Consider the following 25075-nt stretch of genomic DNA (forward strand, 5'->3'; position numbering starts at 1 on the left):
AATATAGTTGCAGGATCCTCTTGCCTTGCCTACTCTAATACTCACCCTATAGAGTTTCCTTATAAAAATGTATTACCCCTGAGTAGAAAGTGCAGTCAGCCCCTGGAGATAAAAAGGGAGAGATGTATGTATTAGGTTAGGTAAATGAAAAAAAAAAAAATATTGGAAGCCCTCATACTACCCCTAATTTTTGACAGCTCCGAGCCCTCATATTCATCAAGGTATAGTACCGTGTCAATTCCCATTATATCCAGCTGTTTAGGTCGACAATGGGGCGGATGGATGATACATGCGATAATCGGGAATTATAGCGGCAAGACACATCCGAGTCGTATGGCTGCAGGTCTTGGTATGCGGTTTATAAATAAACCCTGTAGCAAGACCAAACCCTTCCAAGGAACTACTTGGTTCGCTCCATGACGAAGTGATGCCGATAACCATTTGCTTGATTACCTAGGTACACATGACCATGCTTCAGCATCTCGTCACATGTAACAAATGGGAATAACCTAAATCAGATGGCTGTCAAAACGGTAGACCGTATCATAGTTATCATAGCTTATTAGGTGGTAATAATACATAGCCAAGTCATAAGCCAGATCGTAAATAAGCCCTCTTAGTATTCGAAGTCGTCATCCACAGACGGGCCCTTGCTCTTTGTCACACTCTCCTGTTTTCTATATAGCTCCGCCACTTGACGACTACTTGTCGCCTCATCTGGCTTCTTATCGTCTCTCACTTTGATGAATCTAGGGAACCGCAAACTAATTCCCTTCTCGCCGGACGGGTCGACGTTCTCCTTCAGCCCGGCCTTATACCTTGGGCTCAGTGTTAAATCCGCTGTTCGCACTTCCCAGACATAACGCGGTTCGAACCAGACGTCTGGTTGATGCTGTCCACCCGATGAGTGCGAGTAAAACGGTTTTGGGCGATCAATTACAATCTCCGAGAGTTGCTTATGAACTTCTTCAAGAACTTGCTCCGAAAAGCCGGTGCCGACATTGCAGATCGTTTCGTAAGTATCAGTAGCCGCGTTATAGCAGGCGAGAAGGAAAGCACCATAAACAGATGTACGCTTGCCCTTACCGTAGTAGGCGCCGAGGACTACTAGATCAAGAGAGTCGCCTAGTCCTGCGAGGTAGTCTTTTTTTATCTGCTCCGTTATTAGTAACCACCGATAAATAGGTATAGTTAAGTTCTTACCTTGAGCCAATTTCGACTTCGTTTGCTGGGCTCGTACCCACTCTCTGAACCATCGAGCATCTTGACCATCAAGCCTTCGCATGAGGCCTTGACACTCTCGTCCAAGAATGTCTGGATTTCGTCGAGTTCCCTACCGTTCATGTGTGTCGCAAAAGCAAACTCGCCCTCCACTGGTTGGAAAGCACTGTGAAGCAACTCGCGACGTTCTCGGAGCGACTTTTCGACTACCGCCTCTCCGTTCAGGAATAGCAAGTCGAAAGCAAAGACGCAGACTTTTACTTTCACGTCCTCCACCTTGACGTCCTTCTTCTTCCTCGTCATCAAATTCTGGAATGGAAGCAACTTTTTCTCGGTTACATCCCAAGCGACTGTTTCGCAATCCAACACGAAACTCTTGGTACCATCCTTGACCCAAGTCTGAAGCTTTCCAAGGATATCGGGGTATTTCTTGGAAAGGTCCTCCGAGTTTCGCGAGAAAATAGACGCAACACCCTTGGCAGCTTCCTTTGTAGCACCGGGAAGAGCGTCAATATACTTTTCCGAGTGGTCCTTAGCAACATAATGAATCTGTGCCCTCTCACCGTCATACTTATACTCGCAGGTAAAAGTCTGGTTTTCGAACCGATCAAGAACTTCCGTGATTGCTTTTGTAGGCTTCGCAAGCATGGGCTTGAGAGGGACTCCTGGGCGAAGCTTACAAGTCTCTTTCAGCCTCATGATGCCATTCTTGATCATGGTTGGGATAATCACATCCCAGCTAGGAAGCTCGCTATTTCATGTTAGAACAGCCAGTTAGTGTTCAGTAATATTACTAACCTGTACACCGTCTTCAATGTGGCCTCTGCTTCTTCTATCTCCTTGGTGCTGGGTACTATGCCTTTTTGCTCCGCTTCGTGACAGATCATAGCTTGTGCTATGGCGACAAGAATCGTCTTCTCTGCTAAGCCTAACCTAAGCTTCCCTTCGAGAAACCGGATCAGATACTTGGCTTCGCTGGGACCACCCTTATCCTTGTGAATATCGACCTTGCCTGTCGAGTGAGCATCGGCAGACGCCAGTAACTTTTTGATTCCATCAACTTTCCTACCTTGGGCGCCATTCCCAGCCACAGTAGCAATGTCTATCAGGCCTTGATGCACACCCCTGATAGTTAATGGCTTAGGTTTGAACATGGTTGGCTGAGTTGATCTGCTCTTGACTGCAACAAGACCTAGGTCGCCGATCTCTTTCTGATCGGCTTTTATGACCTGTAAACTGCGCCCTGTCGTTTCACCTATGGCCCTCATAATCAGTGATTCGCCAATACCAAGTTCAATGCCTGCATAATCAGGAGCTAATTTACTCATCATCAATAACACCGTCGGAAGGAAATCGTCCGGGGTTAAGCGTAAGATTTGTCGGAGGAATAAAGAGCAATACTCGGTGATCTGAAGTCGTTTTGACGTAAGTTCGATAAGTGAGAAAGTCGTGCACAATGCAGCGTAAGGCACTGGCTCTCCGGGCTTCCAATCAGGATACGGGTCGTCCACTTTGCTCTGAAGCTTGGTTTGAATTTTTTCTCGGGCCTTAGCCGCAACCTCCGGTTTCTCATCCTCATCTTCCTCCTTTTCTATTTCAGATGCAGACTCAGAAGCTTCCTCTTTGGCATCGCCATCCTCCTGCTTGGGTGCTGGCGACTCTTCTTTGACGGGGACGGACTTGGTAGGGGACTTGGTAGGGGACTTGGTAGGGGACTTCTTTGGAGATCGTTTGCTAGCTCCAGTTGATTTCTTAGGCTTAGCTGGCTTAGCTGGCTCAGCATCGACCATGGCCTCGTCTTCCTCGTCCTCATCATTAATTCGAGGGCGACCCCTTCGTCGTCTTTTTACCACAGGTGCTTCTTGTTCAAGCTCTTCCTCGGGCTCCTCAGCTTCAACCTTAACCTTCGCAGAAGATCGTTTCGTCTTACTCTTTGGGGAAGATGGAGACCGAGATCGCTTTCTAGTGTCTGGTTGCATCGAGGTTAGTTATGGGCTAGAAACAACGGTCATAGTGAAAAGTAATTCGAACCTTTCGTGGAATCGCCATCTTCTGTCGCATCGGCGCTAGATTTCCTTTTTGGTGAAGCTACCTCTTGGCCATTGGCTGAAGATTCCGGCTCCTCCTTTGCTTTCTTAGCCGACTTTGTGCTAAAAGAAAGCTTCGACTGCTGTGGTGCAGGCTTAGGGCCATTGGGTTGGCCGAAGAACTTTCTAACGTGAGTATTAGCAAGTAATCATCTCGCACGGCACGACAGACAAGGAAGACCCACCCTAAGGTGGCCTGTGAAGATTTCACATACCCCAAGGTAGCTTGCTTGGGCGCCATTTTGAGCAGTCTAGTAGCAGACGTGCTCGTTGCTACTTTAAGTAGACAACGCAAGGCCAGATTGGAGAAAATGGTGTATTGGGAAGAAATTAGAACTGTCTAAGTAGGATGCGACTTCCGACGTTTTATTGTCGTATTGCGGATTCGGAGTATTGGCAGGCAGGCAGGCAGGCAGGCAGGAGGCAGCAACCAACAATTTCCTCTGCATTGAATTTGACGCGACTTCTCTAGCTTAACCGCGTTAAATGGAATTGTAACGCGAGATTGCAGGTATCATACAGTGCTATCCTTCATAGTTAACTAGGTATATATACTGTGTGATGCTCTATCGATAAGTATATCTCGGCTTATACTTGTCCGTATCGGCTTCAACTTAGCGACTAATAACATTATGTAGGTAGTGACTAACAACAACAAAATCATGAAGATTCCTTATATAGCATTGCGCCGACTGCAAAAGTCTCAATGCATAGGTTATACAATCTCCAGGTCTTACCCTCTTGTTTGGCGCCGTGGATATAGCAATTCCAATGGCTCTCTTCAAGGTAACTTTGAGACTATCAGGGCTGAGATGCTGGCTCGCCCGGCTCAGTTAAGCTGGGATGTCATGTCACCAACAAATTCCTCCCTTCTCAACATAGCTCTAGCCGACTTCATACCTAAAAATTGTCAGGCTCCGGCATACCAGGCGGGCGCTAGGACTATCGAAAAAGTTGATGCTAGGTACGAGCTTCCGCAAGGTCACCATCTCGTTTACTTCCCGTTGCAGAAGACCGCCTCTGAGTTATGTCACGACGGGACAGATCCCTTACACAGTCCTGGCGGCCCGTTTGAGCGGCGCATGTGGGCCGGTGGCTCTATCGAGTTCAACGATGATTTTCGGTTGGACTCTTCGAAAGTTGTGTGTAAGGAGAAAGTAGATCAGGTCACAGTGAAGGGGTCCGAGGGACAGGAGAAGATCTTTGTTGATGTACTACGCGAGTATATGAGAGAGGGCGACTTCAATAATCCGTCTACGTCTCGGGGGATCAGAGAGCGAAGAGGTCTCGTCTTCATGCGTGGGGTAAATAAAGAACAAGCCCGTGAAAACCTAGCAAAGGCAGCCTTAGGGAGAGGGAGAATTGTCAAGGGTATGTCAAATTTGAATACATGCCCCTTTTCATCCCTCGATAAATTAATTCTGCTCGTCTGTGAGCTCCGTGATCATGGCTGAAATTCTAGCAAAGCCCCCAATGCCCCCGATTTCTCAATCGCGCTCACGCCAACACCCACACTTCTCTTCCACTACAGCGCATTGACATTCAACGCACACTTGATTCACTTGGATCCAGAATTCTGTCGTAAGGTTGAAGGGCACCGTAATCTACTATTCCATGGCCCTCTCTCCCTTACCCTGATGCTCTCCGTGCTAAGGTCGCGGCTTGAGCCGGATGAGAAAGTCCACAAGATCGACTATCGAAACTTAGCTCCTCTCTATGTTAATGAACCTCTGCGTGTCTGTGTTAGGTACAGTGGAAATGAGGAAGAGTCGGCAGAAGGCAAGTCCCGAAAATGGGAGGTTTGGGTAGAGGACCGAGACGGGGGTCTCAGTGTAAGAGGCACCGCTGTAAGTCAAAGAATACGTAAATAGGGGCAGATTAACGAGAACACATTAGTGACTATAAGAGCTAAATATACTATACTGATTTACATACACTAGCATAGGACAATGGCCAGTCAGACATTACGCAGGAGTCATTGCTTAAAATCACTGTGACAAAGTAAAAATGACATGAAAACGTATCTAAGGGATGTGGACAGTATGTCCTAGCAACCGTATCACCTTGACTATGCAGAATATACAATTCACAAAATATAGTTGCCATGCTTGTTAATTTATTATCACGTTCTACAACCTTGCAAGGTTATCCGATGCCTATAAATACACGTCCTCGCGTTTGCAAGATGAAGGAGTCATGAGTATTCGTTCCATTTCATTTGCTCTCATGCATTGATTAACCACCAAAGCTCAGCGCTGCTGCGCAAATGCTACTCATGAAACCGCCACGAACGACAAACCCCCGAAAAATAGAAGGGAGATTAATTAAGAACCTCAATACTGATTCTCCGTTTCGCCGCGTCGATGCATCATCTGATTTCCTTGCCCATCTGTGAGACTAAAATGCCTCCATCATCGTCCATCTCATGGATATTTCCGTTAACTAATCCTTAAACCAGTCTAAAATTTTCAGTCACGACTTCAACGTGCCATCCCATAAAAACTAAAGGTTCAGTGATGCCACCTTAGTGGACATCGCTGGTAATGAAAAATACGAGGTCCAAGTATATTGATAGCGACCGTCCCAAATACCACCGAATCGGGTAACTCGGTAACTGAACGGATTCGCGTCTGGTCAAAGACCATTCAGAGATCCTCAAATCTGGACGCCGGCGGACTCGACTTCGTTATGTTGAGAATTGAATAATTGGTCGCTTATTGCAAAGGGGTATCAAGAAAAGACTAGCTTAAAAAGATCATATGGTACCTCTATGCGCTTTAGGTAATTGGAGCAAGGAACGGACTAAGCATGAGTTCGTCTGCGCTCGGTCGCAAGTTGTGGTCTATCTCAAAAGTCTGACTTAAGAACTTAGTTGCTTCAGGACTGGCGCTTTCAGGAATAGTCGGGGCGGCCTTGCCACCTCCGATCTTGAAGATGGCTTGCAACTGACTGCAGTCCGGGAAAGGATGTGCTCCAGTCATCATTTCGACAACTAAGCAGCCGAGAGACCAGATATCAGCCTTGCGTGTGTACGAGGTTTGCTTAACCACTTCAGGGGCCATCCAGAACACCGAGCCTTGCAAAGATGGTCGATTCTTGTTGTTGTTGGCGCCATTAAGAATATTAGACGCCTCGAGCTTCTTGCTGATTCCGAAATCGGAAATCTTGATCGTACCCTTGTTGTCTACAAGGATATTGGCGCCTTTAATGTCACGATGAATGATATCTCGGTTGTGTAGGTACGAGAGCCCATTTAAGATCTGCCTCACGAAACTGCGGACAAGAGGTTCGGGAAGGGCACCATACGAGTTGAGCATTGTCTGAACGGAGCCACCAGGAACGTACTCAAGGAAAATATTCAGGTGCTCAGCCGAGGAGCTGCAGCCGAGATATTGCACAATGTTTGCGTGTCGGAGATCTCGGAGCAAACTAATCTCTCGCTTAAGAGCCTCAATCATACTTTTCTTTCGAGCATCTGTCTGGCTGTTCGCGCCGGGCGAAGGCGTCTCAACTTGCTTGACGGCAAGTAGCTCTCCAGTCACGGCGTGTAAAGCCAAGTAAACGCTACCGAACGATCCTTGACCAATCAACGCACCTTTCATCCACTTGTTATCGTCCCACGACTCGCCAGCTAAGAAGCTTTGTAGCTCCTCGTCGGCATCTTCACCATCCTCACTTAGGGCTTGAGTGATTTCCTTCAAGGATCCAGAGCCCTGGGTACTAGATTCGTCGAAGTAGCTCTGTCGGACATTCCCTTCCGGATCTGTGATGCTTATCGGATTGCTATCCGAACCGCTATCTGCAAACGAAACATAAGACTTGCGGTTAGGCTCGATAGGAGATTCCTCCTGAAGAGTGTCTAGTACTGATGAAGCGATCGAATCCCGGAACGAATGCGGCATACGACCTTGATTCTCACGAGCCTTGACTTTGGCAAGCTGACCACTATTCAACCATGAATCCGCAATAGTCGGGATAGGGGGTGCATCTTGGATACTAGATGCAAAGCTGAGGTTGCTAGCGACACTGAGTCGGCTGTTCACCTTGCTTAGGCGAGTAGACCTACGCATAGATAGTCGGGCGGTTCGGTCAATGTCTTCCCTAGGGTGATCAGGGAAGTATGAAGTGAGATCCGAAGTAATCAACTCGCTAGGAGGTCTCAGACCACCGAACGGTCTCATGACCTTTCGTCTCGGGACGGCCCTAGCGTCACTAGGTGGTCGTTCTAAATCCCTAGCAGTATTATTGAGATTCCTCTCGCGGTCCTGGAAGGAAATTGGCGACAACGGCTGCTGGAGCCCCTCATTCCAGCTCTCACCTAATATCCTTTGTACCTTTTCTTGACTCCTCTTATCTTGTATGTTTCCGAGACCCTGGTTGTGGTATTGTTGGGCTTCTTCCATGGCAATAGAGGCGGCTCGCTGCAACTCTTTCTCTCCTGGCTCTCCGGACGGTACTCTTCGGAGAATGAGGCGGTTTCTCTCGGGTCGCTTCTGATCCTTAATGATGCGCCATAGTTCGGTATCGCCGAGACGACGACATTGCTTAGGGTCGGGGTCAACACCGGCTAATATCCAGAAACAGTAATTGCGATCATGGTCCTCTCGTAACGCGAATTTTCGTAACGTTACCCGCATAACTTCTTCGCAGGTATTGCAGTCGGCAATTTTAACAACTTTCGTAACGCCACCGTTCCAGATGACACGGATGACGTCTTGACCCTGTGGTAAAGCAGCCATCAGCGAACCATCCTGACTTGAGGCATTCCGCGTGTGTGTAATTACCAGACGGCTCTGCATAGTCGGCGAACCAGGTCCTCGAGCGGTCGAATTTGGTGTCGTATTGCTCATATACTGCTGGTTCTGATACCTCGGTGGCCTAACACCTCGGGCATCAGTGTTCGGTAAAGGCGAATTCGGTCGTGATGAGGATTTCGCGACGTCCGCCATCGAGGTCATAGGTAAGGTTTGCATGTCAAGCCGCGAATACCTCTTGGTAGACGCCGTGGCAATACCACGGCCGCCGGAGTTGAGTTGTCGCGGGGACCCCGTTGAAGAGGGAGCATATTGGGAATCCAGTCCCCCGAAAGAATCCTGAAGAAACATGTTAGATAACAAATTCAGACAATTTCTGAAGCCAATCCAAATATGCTCTTCACAGGCATAACACGCGCACTTAGTGTCAACTTACTCGGTTGCGCCTCTTCTGGTTCGCGTAAGCCTTTGTCCTGAGCTTCTTAATACCCAGAAATAATCGAACTCGATCGCCGACTTTCTCGATGCCCATCTCTTTGAGGACCTCCTTATCCATTTCCAGCAAGTTCTCGCCGTTGATGTTGTTCTTCCTGAACAATTTTTCATACTCGCCACATTTAACACTCCTCAGATAGTCGCAGACTTGATCCTCAGTCCAGTTCTTAACTGCATCGGGTCCATCGAGATCGGAGAACTCGGACTCGGTCGGGCTGGCGAAGGCTTGACCCGCGGCATGGACGGCAGGTGGTCTTCTCGAGGGCGTCATACCAGATGATTGCGCGCTCGAAACCAGAGTGGAATTCGAGGAGGCCAGCGAAGCCGGAAAAGACGATTTCGAAGCCAGCATAGCCATTGTGAATGATTGTCGACCAAGGCTGTCAGGTACGCATGTGAAGGGAGAATTGGAGACCTGCGTAAGAAAAGAGGACTTGATTAATTCTTTGTTTCCAACTCTTTTTTTTTTTCTTTCTTTCTTTCTTTCTTTTCTTTCCTTTTGCGGGGTGGAACAAAGAGTCAACTTTGCACCGAGTAATGGCGAGAACCCCGAATGAATTAAGGAAAGTCGGCAAGCCGAGAAGTGTATCGACGAGATGAGTGTGGAGCGTAGATTTCAAGAGGATTTAGAAGTCGGGGGAATTATTAATTGCAGGAGTCGATTTACAGGTACCTGAGTTGATGTACATACCTGTTAGCGGGCTAGAGTTCGTTGGCGTTGGTGTAACTGCCAAGGGTCTTTCTGAGATGCAGGCTGACTAGCCCCACCTCCTTAGAATAGCTAAATCGAGGCACAGGGGTGGATTCGCAGGGTGGATTGCTGGATTGCTGGATTGCTGCGTAGTACGCTGTATATAGCGTACAGTGTGCCTACCAGGTTTAGGTACTTGGTCCAATAGGCCCTGTATATACTAACCCGCGCTATGCTTTAGCCTCCCGGTTCGCGGGGGTTTCACTTTGTCTGCCACTATGTACACTTAACCTAGGGCAAAGGTGGCCGCTGGAGCACAGATAAGCTTACAGTATATCTGACTGTGTAGTACTCGCTGTTTGGATGCGTTTAAAGTGTTATGATTGGTCCGAATATACCTCTGTAAAGAAAGATGGCGGTAGCTGACGGCGATAGTTGAAACTCGTTAAGGAGTGCACGGCCGCTGGATCAGCAGAAAAATCCCGTCATCGACTCACCCACAAACGGCAACCCATCGTTCTATCGGACGAGATGGAAAGAAGAAAGAACGATTCGTTTCAATACGGACATAATGTCTAAACATAGGCAACAGTGCATAAGATGCATACGATAAGATGCATACGATAAGTTGGCTACTCGGCTGACAATCATTCGCTCTCTCTCTTTTTCTACTATTACGCATCTCCCCCTACGATGGCACCTACGATGCAAGATCAAAGATAAGGCAAGGTCTCTTCATGATAATTCGCGTGTGCATGCTTTATGCTCTATTTTTACAACCTCCTTATAATAAGCCCGGATATATACAAGACGTACCTAGGTATTCATGTAACTGGGTGTAAGTGTAAGTGTAGGTTTATACATATGGTATGTACGGGCGGCTAGGTACTCGTCAACAATCACATCTCGCCCCCATTCAGAAGTCGGGGTGCGTACCCCTTTTGGGCACATCCGTATAGCTAATTTCGATACCCGTACACAAACCTCCGTGTCGGTGTCGCCATTATGCTAATATGTTAACACAGAGCCTTAGGTTAACTAGGTATTATCCAAGATAGTACCTACTTGCCTGCTTGCATAGCACTTAGCACTTGGTATTCTCCTTAGAACTACCTAGGTAGAGACCAGTGTTACAAGTGACTGGGTCTGTGACGTTAGAGGGCTAATAAGACGATAAGCCCAGCGCCAATCTCAATCACCAACGACGACATCAGCATAAACGTCGATTAGTCTGGTGGATTTTTACGTCACTTCGCGCCCACTTCGCGCCCACTTCGTGCTCACCTCGCCGCTTCACCAAGTCACGACTACATATCATGTTCCTTCTTAAAACGTGCAGGGGAGGCAAGGCAGAAGGGCAGCTGGGCAGAAGGGCTATTCAGGTATTGTAGGGGTTGATAGGTACCTGAGCAGCTGGGTCGATAGGGTCGATGGGGTTAAGATGGGGTTCATCGACAGGGGCATAGGTCATGATCTCCAAACCTGAAACCCACCAAGTTTCGACCAGCCCGGATAAGAAGCGTGCATCGGAGCGTCAAGCGGGCTTGGGAAGCCTTTTGGTACTTTTTGGTATCCCTTTGCCCACCTTTGCCCACCTTAGCCCACCTCGTACCCGGCAGTGTGGTTTACGTTAGCCGTTTACGTATGCAGCATTGTTGACGTTGCTAGGTATTTCCAACGAGAACTTTTGTTTTGTTTCTTTACACTTACGACTAGGCTACGTATGCCTCGGTGGCTCAAGTCAACCCATCGTTTCGTAGTTTCTCGCGACGATGGAAGAAATATGTCGCCCACCGTTGCGATGCAACTCCCGTCCTCAAGAGACCACACGATGTCCACCATAATACCTAGGTATGCTTACCAGGTGCCGCACATAGTAAGTAATATGTGCTAAGCTGAAGTTATCATGTAGTCAGGGACCATTTGAGCGCTTATCTCCGTCCCTTGCCAGCATCTTTCAAGCGTAACCCATGGGCGCGTCCTGGTACACGATCCTTCGGTCTCTACATACAATATCACATAAGGATCGTCTTACTAATTAGATGACATGAGTTAATGAGCATGTTCATTCGCCAGCTTCAACCAACCGCTATAACGTTTCTCTATCACGTAGTAAATTCGGGGTCGCTCTGATAGATCGACGTTAAACCTTCAGCCCATTGGACAACTCAAACCCCATACATGCTGCACTTATGTAGGCTGCTCAAGCAAGGGGTCTAGGTAGACATCCAGGGATCTGGAAGCTATGGAAGTTTGCTAGTGTAGATCCGGGACCGAGAAACCAAGGCTGGATTAAAAAGACGCATCACATATGCTGTTGTCCGGCCATCTTCGGTCATGCTTTGCAAGTTGCGGCTGCAAATGCCATGGCTGCTCCCGCGTGGGTAGGACGAAGTAATAAGCGGTTCATTTAAATTGCTTGGTACACAGCGACGGATCCCGAGATCCTCAAGGATGGAGCTGGAATTCCCGCGATAACTTGCTCAACCTCCTATCATGCTCAGAGAATTCGGTGATTACGTGCTATGTAGCATGATCGCAGGTTCGCAAGTTCATGGTGCAGAGCCCGAGATCAAACACCAAACGTCATGATACGCGCTCGACGTCAAGGCATACTCACAGGCTCAGGTTCGCCGCGCCAAGCCCCGTCGATTTGGAATCATTCAGGGACCAGCTTCAAGCCTGTACATAGTAGATGAAGGATTGTTTACTTTGAGAAATATGCGATGTTGGACCGCCCCTAGATCTAATATGCACCAACAACACGGCAATTCCCGTTTACCATTACATAATATATTAAGAGAATTCAACTTTGAAAACATGTTTGATATAATTATAATGGCGCATACAGAATCTATATAGCTGTAAGGGCTATGAAAACAAACAGACAGTACAACACACCGAGTCCCCAACCATACATGCTTGCTTGCTTGTCCTACGTGAAAGATGAAAAAGGTCTCTGTTTACAATATGCACTGTTCCATGCAGATAGGGCTTTTTCAACACCCTCTGCATTGTGCCTAGCTAAGTTAAAGTATAAGTGCAAGTCGCATAGAACTTGGTCGGCCGCAACTGTGTCAGTTATTAATAACCCTTTGTTAGAAGCTAGGTAGGCCGCCTCTTCTATCACGTTTCATATCAGACAAGAAAGACTATTATAATCTTATTATAATCTTGGATAATATTTTGACGAGCAAGCACACGGCCAGATTGAGGGGCAGCCGCGGGGTTAAGTGGTAGAGGGTCTTGAATATTACAGCTTCAGATAGGAGAATATACTTGCTTTTTACTGTGCCTTTACGGTTTTATCTCTAACCATTCTTCGTCCAACTACTATTTTTAATTACTGGCTTTTTTATTAATTAGAGCATATCCTTTACTATGTAAAGGTTACGATATGCGAGATGAGTATGTATTAAGCTGATACTAGCACCGCCGGCAACATCATCTCAAGTCGCGCTTATACCTGTATCCTCTGTCGCATCTGGTACCATCACCATACACCATAGCCTCAACATTATCCTGATCGCCTGTCCCAGCGCTTAAATAACCATAAGTAACTATCCCCGTTCTTATAATAATCGAGTTTCAGCACCTTGGGGTTCCGCGGCATCTAAGGAAAGATAATCAACGTGATACAGCTTCCAACCGTGGAGATGAGGCCCATTCCCACAACCCACAAACCCGGTTGCGCTACTCGTAGATCTGAGAAGACCTCGTACTTCGGCATCTTGCAGGATGACAGGCATAGCCGCCGCAGTGCTTATCCTAAACACATCCGTTCGTTTTGGGACCATCCTGGTTAAGCGTTGGCTGTTTGGTCTGCCCTGAGAACTCCTAGGCCGTCGCTTTAGTGTCTTCTTCGTAGGCCATCGCTGGGTAGTTAGGCTAGAAAAGCGAGGACCTTTTCGAGATATTAAGTTCATGATGTAGGAGAGTATTCATCCAACATCCCAGATTCACCCTCTGCCTTGAAGAAGGCGCCGTCACCTTCTCCAGAACAATTCAGGAGGTAGCCTATGATGTTGGGCTGAGGCTTAAGGGGGCGGGATAGTACCAACGGGTTCATAAAGCTACACCAATATAGATATATACTACCCTGTACTGTTGATAGGGTGTGAAATCGGCAGTTGGTCTAGATGAGCTTGAGAAAGACTTGTAGGATTGTCCTATTCTTTATATGACATGTACTAGAGATATCTAACATATCCCCCAGTTTAAAAAATATTCGAAATTACTAGTGATCAAATCCAACTCGTTAAGTTGGGGTTATGATATGGTTTAAAAGTCGATGCTATTCTCGGTGCTGAAAGGCCTAATATAGTGTTTTCGGGAGTATCTGATTAAATAAAAGCATTTGCTTAGGAATAGCTATGTTAATGAGAGATGCTCTTCGGTTATAATGGAACACTGCAAGTATCACTTGGTGATGAGCACCATGGCGCTTCCGATCTATGCTGCTCTATGAGTGACATTGTTACTTCAAAATCGACTAGGTTAGGTACCTAAGACAGTTAAATCAGAGAATATGTAGTATCTTTTACTTATCCTCTCGTATCAAAACGGGCAATCTGGGCATCTATCGTTCCATCATCTTAGAGCATATGTCTCCAGTACCCTCAGTGGCCCCATAGGAGGTTTGGCGTTTGGTCAACCCTTATTCACCTGCTGGTTAGGAGGTAGATAAGTAAATTGGATATAATAAACAACTCCAACCTCCCGGGTACTGGTGTCCCTTGCAGCTCACCATCTGATCCAATCGGCCTCTCGTTATCTAAAAGTCCATGTCATGTAGACATCTTGAATCTGGATTTTGATAAGATCCAGGCGTTCCTATACAGCGAGTTCTTCGCCCGTCGAGCAGTCTCACAGGTCTTAGTCCCAACCCTAATCTTTCTAATAGCCTCTCAAGCCCGGTCTAGGAAATAGGCAATAAAAGGTTATCTTTTCCCGGTCTAAGGGATTAATCATATTAGCATCTTCTAAAGCATCTAGTTCAGCGGCTACCGACATAAGTACCTAAGTTACAAAGCTACATGACCAGTCTTAACGGCAAAATTATCTCAAACAGTGCGTATTGTAAGGCCGTGTTGAATAAATCTACCGTTGTCACGGTTTCTACGGGAGTCATGAGGTTGCCTGACTCCGCCAAACAACTTCCTGAGTCATGTCCTTTCCGCAACATAAGATGATTTACTTACAGTATGCTGCGAGGATGTTCTAGGGAACCCTTAATGATACTGGCTTTTAGTTTCAGTCTTGTGATAAGCACAAACTCTAGTCAAAGTTGCTTAAGACAAACGTACCCTAGATGGTTTTACTCAAGTCGAGCTTGTATATTTTCTTCGTACGGTACGAACTCATAGGACTCCCACAAATGGTTAGTGGCTTTCCTTTCCTTTCTTCTAGATATTGACATTAACAATTCAACTCTTAATAGAAAACTCTAACATTTCCGGGAAATAAAGACTCTTCCAACTTCGACAAGTTTAGGCGAACTAAGCTAACTCAGGTGTGATTAATTGTTGCTTGACTGCGTAAAAGTCAGGTATTTTTATAAGATAATCCTCAACAAAGATACATCTAAGTTTTAGCAAAATCATATTTAAAATATACAAGGCATCCCGCAAACGAGCAGAAATAACCCATCAACTACTCGTTTATGTCTGATAAAAGCTATCCGGGCATATGTCAACAGACAATAGGGCTACTCCCTCGGAGTAACCGCTAGATAGCAGGCTTATATAGGTAAGGAGGGTATCTCTTCCCCCTAGCCTTAATATGGGACATGGGTTAAACCAGTCACCAATACTAGGAGCTGGGCCATTGTCTCGTGAGAAGACGAGTCTCTGTATTCCTGCTAATACTTCTAGGGCCCGTGACGAAAAGAAAGAGGTCTCTTATAGCTTATCAAGACTAAAGGGCGTGGTTCTTGGCTTTCGCCCGGCTAGATGGGCGTTCCTTATACCTTGGTATTTCTAGGGGACGTTCGTTTTTAAAAAGGTGAGTTATGCATGTTCTCCACGAAGCTACCTAGGTGTTGGTAGCTATATATACGAAGAGGTTTAATATATGAGTGGATATTCAGAACCTGGTTGAAGTATCGAAATTCTTAAAGCACTGACATGTCTAGGATAAAGAGTTCTAGTCATATTAATTATCTAGTCTTAGCTATGCCATAGTTCCTCATACTTTAACATAGTAGGGTTCTCGCTTCTTGCCCGTGTCCCCTCATAAAGTTGCCGTTCTTGATTAGAGATCAGCGAATGCGTTCACCACTTCACGTTAGCAGGGACCCCCCCTACTTTCATACAACTATATCGTGATATATGTATCAGATACCTAACTGGAAACACGTGTACTCCAAGATTAAGGTATGCTTAAGGACATATAAAAGTCTGAGTACTTTAGTCCTTATCAATAACCAATTAGTTAACCACTTCCACTTAAAGATATCAATACCTCCATCCACGGAACACCGCAACATGTGATGTTAAAACTTGGGACCGGACAGCCCTAGTAGTATTACATCATCCATCTTTAAGTGCATACATACCTCATACGTATACACTAATCTAGGGAGACCATGTCTAGTGCTCTTGTAAGAAGTAAGTGTCCCAAAGCAGACAACGCGAACATAGCGGCGGCGCGGCCCCTAGGCCGATAAGCAAGCTTGCTAGCCTCGCGGGTATAAGAAGCAGCGGGAGCGATTTATAAGCCGTCGACGCTATTTACCTACCTATCTATCCCTCCCGGTTGTGAGAGAAGCCATACCAGGGGGGGTAAGGCATCTCGCTGAGAAGGTTTGCAGAAATATTAGGTACTTGTCTGCGCCTCGGATTTAACTTCGGCCTCTACCTAAAGCTTCGTACGAGTAGCTGGCAAACCTCGACGTTGCTTGGACACAGTTTTCCCTGCATACATGCCTTAGGTACCTATGTAGTAAACGTACAACCAGCGCAGATAACTCGGCCGAAAGCTTGGCTGTATGTATGTATATGTGAATGGGCCAACGAACCGGCCATCTACCTTCAGCCCGGTTTCCGGTGTACGTGCTGCGAGATAGGCTTCATCAGGCGACAGTGCACATCATGGGGTATTGCAGAAGCCGGAGTCACCTGTCGGCACTCCACGGCAGCCGGGATTCGCATCCTCACCGCACGGTTGGGCTCGCACCGAGCCACGTTGGAGCTTGCATCGAAACACACTTTACAGATTTCCACATGCGGTACCTGCGTAAGCAATAGCGTGCCTAATACATACCTACTGGGTAGCAGGGAGGGTGTGGTGTAACAGTGCAAGCAAAGCACGATGTATATATTAGTGTATGTAATGTTATGTATGCAGAACATTCACGCGACATCTGCCTTGATCGATCATATGATACAAAATATTTTCCCAGGTGAATATCTTCACTTATACAGGTTAGGTACTCCCTAACCTAGTTACCTTATGTATTATCGTGCAATATAAACCACGGCTACCCACGGAATAGCAACGAAAAGCAAGCCCGTCGCGTCGTCACATGGTCTCGGCATCGCCCAAACGCGGGCTGATATGACGTATCGTAGCGCCAGTCGGCTCTGTCGGGGCGGGAATATGAGCAGTCATATGTATGTATTTCCGCAGCACCACGCTAGACGTGAAGATGGATCTCATCCGAAGCATCGACGGCTGGGTAGGATCTTCCCGTTTAGTCCTATTTAAGGCTGAGAGATTTGGACTTTTTTGTATATGTATGTATGTATAATTTTATTGTGGGCGCATATAGGTACTACAACTTACATATTACGTCCGTCCATACCCTGCCCGTACGTAGACGTAGGTACCTATGTAGACGTAAACGTAGCTATAGTCCGTGCCCGGTTTTGCGCAAGTGTGGATGCTGTAGGCTCGTATGTACATATGCGCTGCGCACGGAAAATACTACGCTGTGCCTGTCAGCTTTTCCGGGGTGCAGGTAGGGATAGGATCACGAGTCTGCCCGGGCTGCCTGTTATAGCATCGATCAGGCACTAGTGTATCCAGACATTCAGGAACAATCTGTCAGATGAGTCAGATGTTGGATATGTCCCAGTTGGTACCTGCATCGAAAGTGTACAACAATACATAGTAACGGTCACTTGTAAGACAACTGATTGGATATCATGTGGTACGGTAGGGAACCGAGACGTCTATAGCGTCTGGGATTCGTATTTTCGTCTATGTAGTACATCTTCCCGTCTCACGAGAAGTAACCGTTTGTCCAATATGATTAACCTGCTTGTAACCTCGGCCTTATGATAATGTGAAGAAGCTATTGAAGCGAACGGGAAATCGTAGTCTATCCGACACCACCGCCCATTAGATCCGCCCGTCCAACCCATCATAATATACATCATTGATAGCTTTGAGTAAGCAACCTGTTACTTGCTCTAAGAAGCCGGTAGGCCGTATCCTACCGAAATAACAGGGGTATAGAAAACCCCATTATCTCCCTTTTTCCCACTAGGCGCCGAAATGATGTGAAGGGAATGAATAGAAAACACATAGTAAATCCCAAACTTTTATACCGTCCTTCACCCTAGACCCTGTTGGTGACAACGTGTAAACCTGTTCTATACCCGTTCTAAATATTCGCTAAAGATCAAGACAAAGGAAAAAAGTTGATGTGTGAAATATGTGAGATATGCAAGATATGTGAAAGTGAATTTAGGTGAACTTAGACTGGATCACATCGGCCATCCAGCCCATGTCGCTGACTAAATCGTCCAGTCCAGTATCGATACTTGGTCGGCTTAGAAGGTCGGTGCTACCGAAGGCCACGCCGCTATCCAATCTAGTATCTAAATCTGTTCCAAGTGCCGTTGTGGATATACGACTCGTGTCCAGAGGCTTGTCGCCGTGCGTTATGGGTTGAGGCAGACTATAACTCGTGATTGGCGAGTCACTATATTTGCGAATGCTGCGCCCCGCGTTGCTGCTTCGGCGGGTTCCGTTCTCTGTAGGAAATATATCCTCCCTCTCGTCATCCGATTCGTCAAAGAATGAAAATTGATTGGGATCACGAGACTCGACTGACTGCGGCGATGATGTAGAAACGAAGCTCGATGACGTTGTTGAGAAGGAAAAGTGCGACCGTGGAATGTCGTCGAACTTCAGGTTGGCCGTTGTGGATGGAATGCCAACATGATCTGTAGTACCGTTGTTTTGCATGGTCCGTGAGGAGACTATGGTGGCCGTGGATCCGTTGTTATAATCCCTGGCTGAACTTGACGAAAGGCTACGTTGGAACGGTGGAGGTGATAGCATCGTAAAAGGCGCGGTCTCAGACACCGCTGACGTCGCAAAGTTGTCATCGTCTTCGTTCTCTTCGACAATTTCGTCTGGTATGTACAATCGTGACGGCTCCGCAACAGGGACAGCCTGAGGTAGGTCGTCTGATAGAAATCTCTCGAGGGTCTCTAGAGATATATCATGAGATCGGACGCTTCCCGGCGTGATGCTTCTAGGGTCGTCGAGATGCCTGACTTCTCCATCATAGTGACTCTCGACCTCGGTTTCACTACCGGCGTCGCTGTCCAGGTGATGTCCCTTCTTACGTGCGAAGAACCGCCGAGCTGCACCCTTCCAACTAGGTGCAGGCGAGAGGGAGCGGGCCGACCGCTTGTGGACAAGCGACATTGCTGGCGAAGATCCAAGACGAAGGTCGGGAAGGCTGGGCACCGGGGGAGCCGGCCGTGGGGTCATAAACCTATCCTTTGGGTTCATCGTCTTGAAGTCGGTAGGCCGTAGAGAATTCATCGAAGCACTTCGAATTCTCGACAGAGAATGCTCCTGAGGAACATCGACGGTGTTGACAGTTTGGCCAGGAAGATATGGACAGGCGTTGGTCGTGGGCATAGAAGGATCATATGTCTCCGTCGAACCATCCAGCTCATACTTAAAATGCTATTAGCAAGGGATGGAATGTTTAGGACTCATAATTGTAGACTCACATAATAGTAATATGTGTGACCCATCTTTAGCCCTCCATTACGTTTATGGATCTTGACTTGGTCGCCGTCACATACAATATTATTGAATGTATGGCAGCCTCGCCATTGGTTTCGGTCTCGTCGAATATCACGTTCCATATTATGGTATTTTGTAAAATTATCCCACGACCCAAGTAGCCGGACTGATGAGACAGAAGGATGAGTTTGACTACGATATGGTAAGCTTGCATGTCAGATCGAGTTCCACCATGGCTCTATATAGGGCGAGTAGTGAATAATAAGTAACAGAAGACATGTAAGCTGACCATTGCTGTTATCTGCCACTTGGACAGGCATCGGAACTAGCTTCTAGGCATCGAGTAACAGAGCAAGGGTCTCACTCGGGGTACCTTTGGGGACAAGGCATGCCAGGGCAAGGCAGGGCAGTACAGTGCAGGCAGGGTATGGGTGTAAGCGGGCTAAAGGTCACTAGACAGCATTTGCTTTTGGGGGTGTCTGACAGGAACGGTGGCTGGCAGCCCTCCTCTGAAAATGGACCTCGTTCCCATTTATCGGGCCAGCTCCATAACAGGGTACAACAGGGCTGACAGGGTGTGTAAATTCTTAACTACCTACTATCGTTAAGTAGGCAATAGGCAATAGGCAATATCTGACCTTCGCGTGGAACCCCTGCCCGGAGATATCGCGCTGGGGTTGTCAATTTTTGTTTCTTTTTTCAAATCCCAGCGGATCGGGATCTTCTAGAATAATGAATGTTATGAGGCGTTATGCCGTGCCACCTCTAAATGCCGTTTCTGCTTGAGGAATGATCGAAGTCCGAAAATGCCGAGCGGATATAAATGTCTTAACAATGTGAATATAATAGCGTATGCGAATGATGACAGGGTCGGATTCGAAAGTGAACGGAAGCACCAGGCTAAAGCATATAGAAAAGAATTGATATTGCAATAAAAAAAACTCACAGCATAAAAGTAAAGAGCGTTGTAGTTGGATCCATGGTGAGAATAAGAAAATGGCGTCGCAGGCTTAAAAGAATGAAAATAATTGGAGATATATAGGGGGTATATATTGGTTAATCCGCCCACCGATGTTAAATAAGAACATTTACCGCCGGAAAGTTCTTAAGTTAGAACCATAAATTGACTGAAACGGTTGCCAACTCTGGTCGCAATGTTTCGACAGACGCAGGAACGTAGTAATTGTGCAATGCAACTCTTCGTACTTGGGCAAATTCAACGAATTGGCCAATAGAATTCACGATTGGTACGCACGGAAGCGCCGTGAGTCGAATTGTTTAGCGGCCGGCGCTTAAAAAAAGTAGGCTGGTGAGATTGCGAATGTAAGGGTCTAAGGCCGCGTAACAGACCCTCTCTCTCACACGGTTCTGAGAAAGGCCTAGTTTAGCGAATTGTAGCTATGTAAAAATCGTACGTAGAGCTCGTAAGATGTATGTATGTATTAGTGTAGAAAGCCTTGCACTAATTGACCTAGGTAAATAGACGAAATAAGAGGGCTTGGAAAGCTGAAACCAAGGTACCCAAGTAATCACGATGACTTGATGGCTTGAGAAAAGTGCTGAAGATTGCATAAGAATTGAATGTGATCTTGATATCCCATTCCCATATTCATTCAACTTTCAAGGTTCCGTCCGAGTCGTGTTTGAGAAAGGATGGTCATAGTGAGATGAGAGGCTGAGCATTATTATTACTATCTTATGATTTATGCAGCTCATAATTGCGTGGGCGAATATTGGCTAGAAGGGAACGAATACATGATAACAATGACGATGACTTGTTAAGGATGATTCAAGTTTGCAAGAGATAACTGGGCGGGCGTCTTCGAATGAAAATAGGTATTGAAGGACCAAAATAAAAGGAAATGACGACAGTCTGATGGGATAACGATGAAGCAGATCTTGGCCGATTTTGGAATATAGAAGGGTTGATTGAGACGAAAGAGGAAAAGGGGGACCCCTGAAACTTAATATCATTGGCTGGATTGATATAGTAGGTACATACTACCCGCATGCGAACAATGAATTGGATGTCTCTGTAAGAATAATAAGAGTAAAAATGAGCCCGAAACCGTACAACGGTAAAGACCAAAGACCAACCTACAATCCCATTTCGTTTCACCGCTCGCAGAATACATTATGTTAGGTAGTATAGAATTGTTTCAACAATAGGAAAATTCATTAAAATTAGCACGTACCTAGCCTACTATGTATGTACCTAGGTAAACAACCTTAGTTTCGGCATCTACAATACTAGTGTATCCCGAATACTAGCGTAGAACACATTCTATTGTTCTAGTGTGAAGGACTCGGCTGGTGGCTTGCATACACTAATGGGTGCCACGAAACAACCAACCAACCAACTGGTACAGGCTAAGCATAGCTGCATTAGCTGCATTAGCATTAGACTCCATCTAATTTTCTCCAGGTCTCGCAATCCATTCAAGATTCAACCTATCGCAACTGGTTGGCGATAGTTTATTAACTACTTCCAGACCATTCCATGTCTCAGAGTGACATGACAATAGCGAATGAGGCTTGTTGCTTCGTCTGATTGAATAGGTATGTTAACGCTATATTGACTTCTAAATATTCCTTGTCCTTTATCCAATTGGCCTGTACGGAATACGTCCTCATCGACACGATCCATCTACGAGAGCGATATCGTAGCAACAAGATTTCCAGGTCACATTACTTTTCTCGGCAGCATTAAATGCGACTTGACTCGGGATAACCTGGTACAGTAAAACAATAATCCTATTAATATAAGAATTCAATCAATCAAACATCAAGCTTCGTTGGAGCTGTGTCACATACCAAGAAAGAAAGAAGGAAAGAAAGCGACATGCCTTTCTTACCGGAAAAAGAAAACGGGTACCAAAAGGCGACTTGCTGATTTAAACTAACTGCGACATTGAAGATGTCGGCGTCGAAAACGCGTACGCGTCACACTTTACGCGTAATGTCTACATCTTGGCGATGAATGTAAGAATTATGCTGGAATGTATCAGCAGGGAGCATAAAATGAATAATTACGGCGACTCCGTCTTTCGGTATAAGATGCTACGCTGTCGATGACAGCTGTGGCTTGCATTATGTTATGGCTTCCGCCAACAAGCTGAAATCGCGGAATTCTGTCCACGAAAAGCAAAAGTTCCGCGGAATTGGACGACAAGCATTAGGAGATTTTTTGACATTCTTCTTCAGGGCATACATAGCTGCAGCCAGCTAGGCCGCTCTATCTTACCGGTGAAACATCGCGATCCGCAATGGCGCATTTCAGCTCGGCGTACAAGGCCGGCCGGCGTGCATACACTTGCCCTTGAGATGAGCCACTTCGCTAAGTTAGCGTCCCAAGTTGCCGGGCCAGCGGTGCGATATGTGTATAATGTCAACTGGCGCATCCTTGTCGACAAAGATTCTGACGCCAGCGTTATAGACTTCACGGGTATCACTATCGGCGATTACTCTTGCAGTTTCGATACTACATACTAGATTGCTCGTTACTAGGACGGTGCCATTATCCGAACCATGTCTCGTTTTCATCAATTCCATATTGTTTCGCGACTCTTGGACCACAAGTTTGATCTACGAATATATTTCAGCTTGGCATAAGGGGTGAGACCTGATGCCTTGGTAAAAAAGCAACTGGCTCCTCCGTCATGATTTATCATCGCAGATGATTCTGTAGCCTTATCCCGTCTTCCTGCTCCGCGGAAAACAGACAAAGGTGATCTAAGTCCTCATCACATCGTAACAGTTCTAACCGCCCGAGACCAAACGCTAATATGGCTACGAACATTGCTTCTTCCGGATATATGAGGCGGAACATAACAGTATGGCTTTAGCCTAGGACCGTTAGTCGAGAGGCGCGCTTTTTGTCGGGCATCATGCGGGCTCCATACATCGTCACCAACTGCTCAAGGTCAGCTCTAACTGCAGCCTATAGTCTGACATAGATCCTTTATCTTTACAGCTGAAAGATAGTACTGGTTTCAACCCACTTTATGCGTTAGCCTTCGCGACGATTCATGGAGGACTACTTATTACTGAATCAGAGCCTTCCATGCTCTGCCTAAACCCAAACCAAAGCCACGTTCACAGAACGACATGCCCACGTATTGAGCAGAGAGTACTTACTCGGCCAGAAATTTCGATCTCCAGCTCTGCCCGAAGGATTCGTCTTGCCGTGCCGGCCCAGCAGCTGAATCATCCTACTCCAATAACAGATGCTGCTTCAGTGGGTTACACCATTCATACGTTCACGCAGCTACCCATCTATTAACTTACTCATACCCGTCACTTCGTATTTCATCCGTCTGGGGCCCTACGTGTGCGTGTTATTGTAGATTCTTTGAAAATTATTGACTTACTAATAATGCTCGCTAGCTAGATTCGGATATGTTCCTTTCCCTAGATCTAGGTAGCTTTGATTCTGTAGGTAGAGAAGGCACTCGTTCTTAGTTCAGTGAAGACAACCCGCTCGAGAAGTTATTATCAAGGGCGAGAGAAAGTCGCAAGCAGTAAGGTCAAGGACTATTAGACTGACATCCAGCATTCGTATTCCTACCATAATTTGAGGTCTTGAGATTTCTGTCGGCATGCCGCAGACACGCGTAACCAATACAATACCTAAATGCGCGAGTTCAAATTTAACATGCTGTATTCTTCGGGTTTCATGTTTCTCCTATTTTCTCTGCTATATTATATTGCGAGTATCCATATTACCAAGATGAAGTATAATGATATTCCTACCGCTTAGGCTCTCTCTCTATTGTCCTGTGAAAGCCTCACTAAAAGCATTCAATGACAGAACATAACATTCATCTTAGTATATACGACTCGGATCCTAGAGGTAGCATTCTCATTATAGTAGAATATATACATGTATAATCCACCGTGGTTTCTCAGAGATACATACCTAGGTAGGTAGGCAATTCTCCTTTAAATCCCTAGGACATCTGAAGGTGTTGCCAACCTCACCTCTCAATAGAACTCTGAAATAGCTACAAAAAGTGGCCCATTGCTATGTTGGCATACACGATCAAATTTCTGGTAACTTCTTTACGATATATTATGTTTTACTATAAAATCACTTTTAAAAGATGGGTGTTAAAAGATGGGTGCTAAATTGCTCTTAAGTAAAGTACTCTAAAAGGATTACGTCCTCGAGCTACAACATGAGCGCCCCTATCTACAGCGGTTATTGCACTCAAGGCCCAAGGCGCCCTGGCTTTACAGAACGCGCTACACGACCTGGATCTCGACTTCTTCGTCATGACCAGCTCCATCTCGGCCGTGCTCGGCAACCTAGGGCAGAGCAGCTACAGCGCTGCCAACAGCTACCTGGACTCGCTGGCCATGCAGCGCATCGTGGCAGGCCAAGTGGCCACATCGCTGGTTCTCCGCGTGCTCCTCACTGTCGATGTGGTTTCTAAGAACGATGCCATTGAGATTTCGATAGAGCGCAAGGGTCGCGCTGGAGGCAGCAGCCGCCAACCGAACAAGCGATAACTCGATGAAGCGTCTGCAGGGGGTCTAGAGGCGATTATCTATGTCACTGCGAGACATATCTCTAAGCATGCCAGTAAGATCTTGATGCTAAGAGAGGATGAGCTAGAATTGGAAGAACGCTCTATTGCGAGCTATGGGCTGGATAGTATGATCGGTACCGAGATGAGGACATGGCTCTTCAAAGAATTCGGTTTAGATTTTTCCATTTCGAAAGCTTCTAGCGCAAACCTTCATGTTTTCTCTCACGATTGATACAAGAGGCACGATGTTGTTTGGCGGCCCGTTAGATATATACTTCATCATCCCTTTGTGTGTCTTGCAGC

The 25075-nt window shown here is 46.4% G+C and overlaps 5 protein-coding genes across 5 annotated transcripts; 2 read left to right on the forward strand and 3 right to left on the reverse strand.

Moving 5' to 3' along the window:
- Positions 1-519: 519 nt before the first annotated feature.
- Positions 520-3813, reverse strand: F4817DRAFT_340741 (ATP-dependent DNA ligase). Its single transcript, XM_049303677.1, has 5 exons — positions 3524-3813; positions 3253-3434; positions 2020-3190; positions 1204-1972; positions 520-1153 (listed from the first exon to the last, which is right to left on the reverse strand). Exons 1-5 carry the CDS (start codon positions 3547-3549, stop codon positions 617-619), a joined length of 2685 nt encoding a protein of 894 aa, XP_049158143.1. The 5' UTR covers positions 3550-3813; the 3' UTR covers positions 520-616.
- Positions 3814-3930: 117 nt separating this feature from the next.
- F4817DRAFT_340744 (uncharacterized protein) lies at positions 3931-5280 on the forward strand. Its single transcript, XM_049303678.1, has 2 exons — positions 3931-4679; positions 4776-5280. The coding sequence occupies exons 1-2, from the start codon at positions 3971-3973 to the stop codon at positions 5177-5179; spliced, it is 1113 nt and encodes a 370-aa protein (XP_049158144.1). The 5' UTR covers positions 3931-3970; the 3' UTR covers positions 5180-5280.
- An 805-nt stretch (positions 5281-6085) lies between these two features.
- Positions 6086-8915, reverse strand: F4817DRAFT_316907 (kinase-like domain-containing protein; the record flags this gene model as incomplete). The annotated part of the gene is made up of 2 exons (XM_049300739.1): positions 6086-8401; positions 8499-8915. 2 exons carry the CDS (start codon positions 8913-8915, stop codon positions 6086-6088), a joined length of 2733 nt encoding a protein of 910 aa, XP_049158145.1.
- Positions 8916-17784: 8869 nt separating this feature from the next.
- On the reverse strand, positions 17785-19496 carry F4817DRAFT_147462 (uncharacterized protein). Its single transcript, XM_049297932.1, has 2 exons — positions 19226-19496; positions 17785-19169 (listed from the first exon to the last, which is right to left on the reverse strand). Exons 1-2 carry the CDS (start codon positions 19361-19363, stop codon positions 17940-17942), a joined length of 1368 nt encoding a protein of 455 aa, XP_049158146.1. The 5' UTR covers positions 19364-19496; the 3' UTR covers positions 17785-17939.
- Positions 19497-24357: 4861 nt separating this feature from the next.
- F4817DRAFT_316909 (KR domain-containing protein) lies at positions 24358-24752 on the forward strand (the record flags this gene model as incomplete). The annotated part of the gene is made up of 2 exons (XM_049300740.1): positions 24358-24379; positions 24439-24752. The coding sequence occupies 2 exons, from the start codon at positions 24358-24360 to the stop codon at positions 24750-24752; spliced, it is 336 nt and encodes a 111-aa protein (XP_049158147.1).
- Positions 24753-25075: the final 323 nt, after the last annotated feature.

This window comes from Daldinia loculata (genome assembly GCF_022478755.1).
Source record: "Daldinia loculata strain CBS 113971 unplaced genomic scaffold F4817scaffold_31, whole genome shotgun sequence".
Classification (NCBI taxonomy): domain Eukaryota; kingdom Fungi; phylum Ascomycota; class Sordariomycetes; order Xylariales; family Hypoxylaceae; genus Daldinia; species Daldinia loculata.

Bases quoted from the DNA above. Each gene is read 5' to 3' on its own strand.
- F4817DRAFT_340744 (XM_049303678.1), top strand. From the start codon at position 3,971: ATGAAGATTCCTTATATAGCATTGCGCCGACTGCAAAAGTCTCAATGC. The intron at 4,680-4,775 runs GTATGTCAAATT...ATTCTAGCAAAG, and splicing joins GAGAGGGAGAATTGTCAAGG to CCCCCAATGCCCCCGATTTC.
- F4817DRAFT_340741 (XM_049303677.1), bottom strand. From the start codon at position 3,549: ATGGCGCCCAAGCAAGCTACCTTGGG. The intron at 3,435-3,523 runs GTATGTGAAATC...TACTCACGTTAG, and splicing joins CCCAAGCAAGCTACCTTGGG to AAAGTTCTTCGGCCAACCCA. The intron at 1,154-1,203 runs GTAAGAACTTAA...ATAACGGAGCAG, and splicing joins GAAGTCGAAATTGGCTCAAG to ATAAAAAAAGACTACCTCGC.
- F4817DRAFT_147462 (XM_049297932.1), bottom strand. From the start codon at position 19,363: ATGGAACGTGATATTCGACGAGACCGAAACCAATGGCGAGGCTGCCAT. The intron at 19,170-19,225 runs GTGAGTCTACAA...TAGCATTTTAAG, and splicing joins GTCACACATATTACTATTAT to TATGAGCTGGATGGTTCGAC.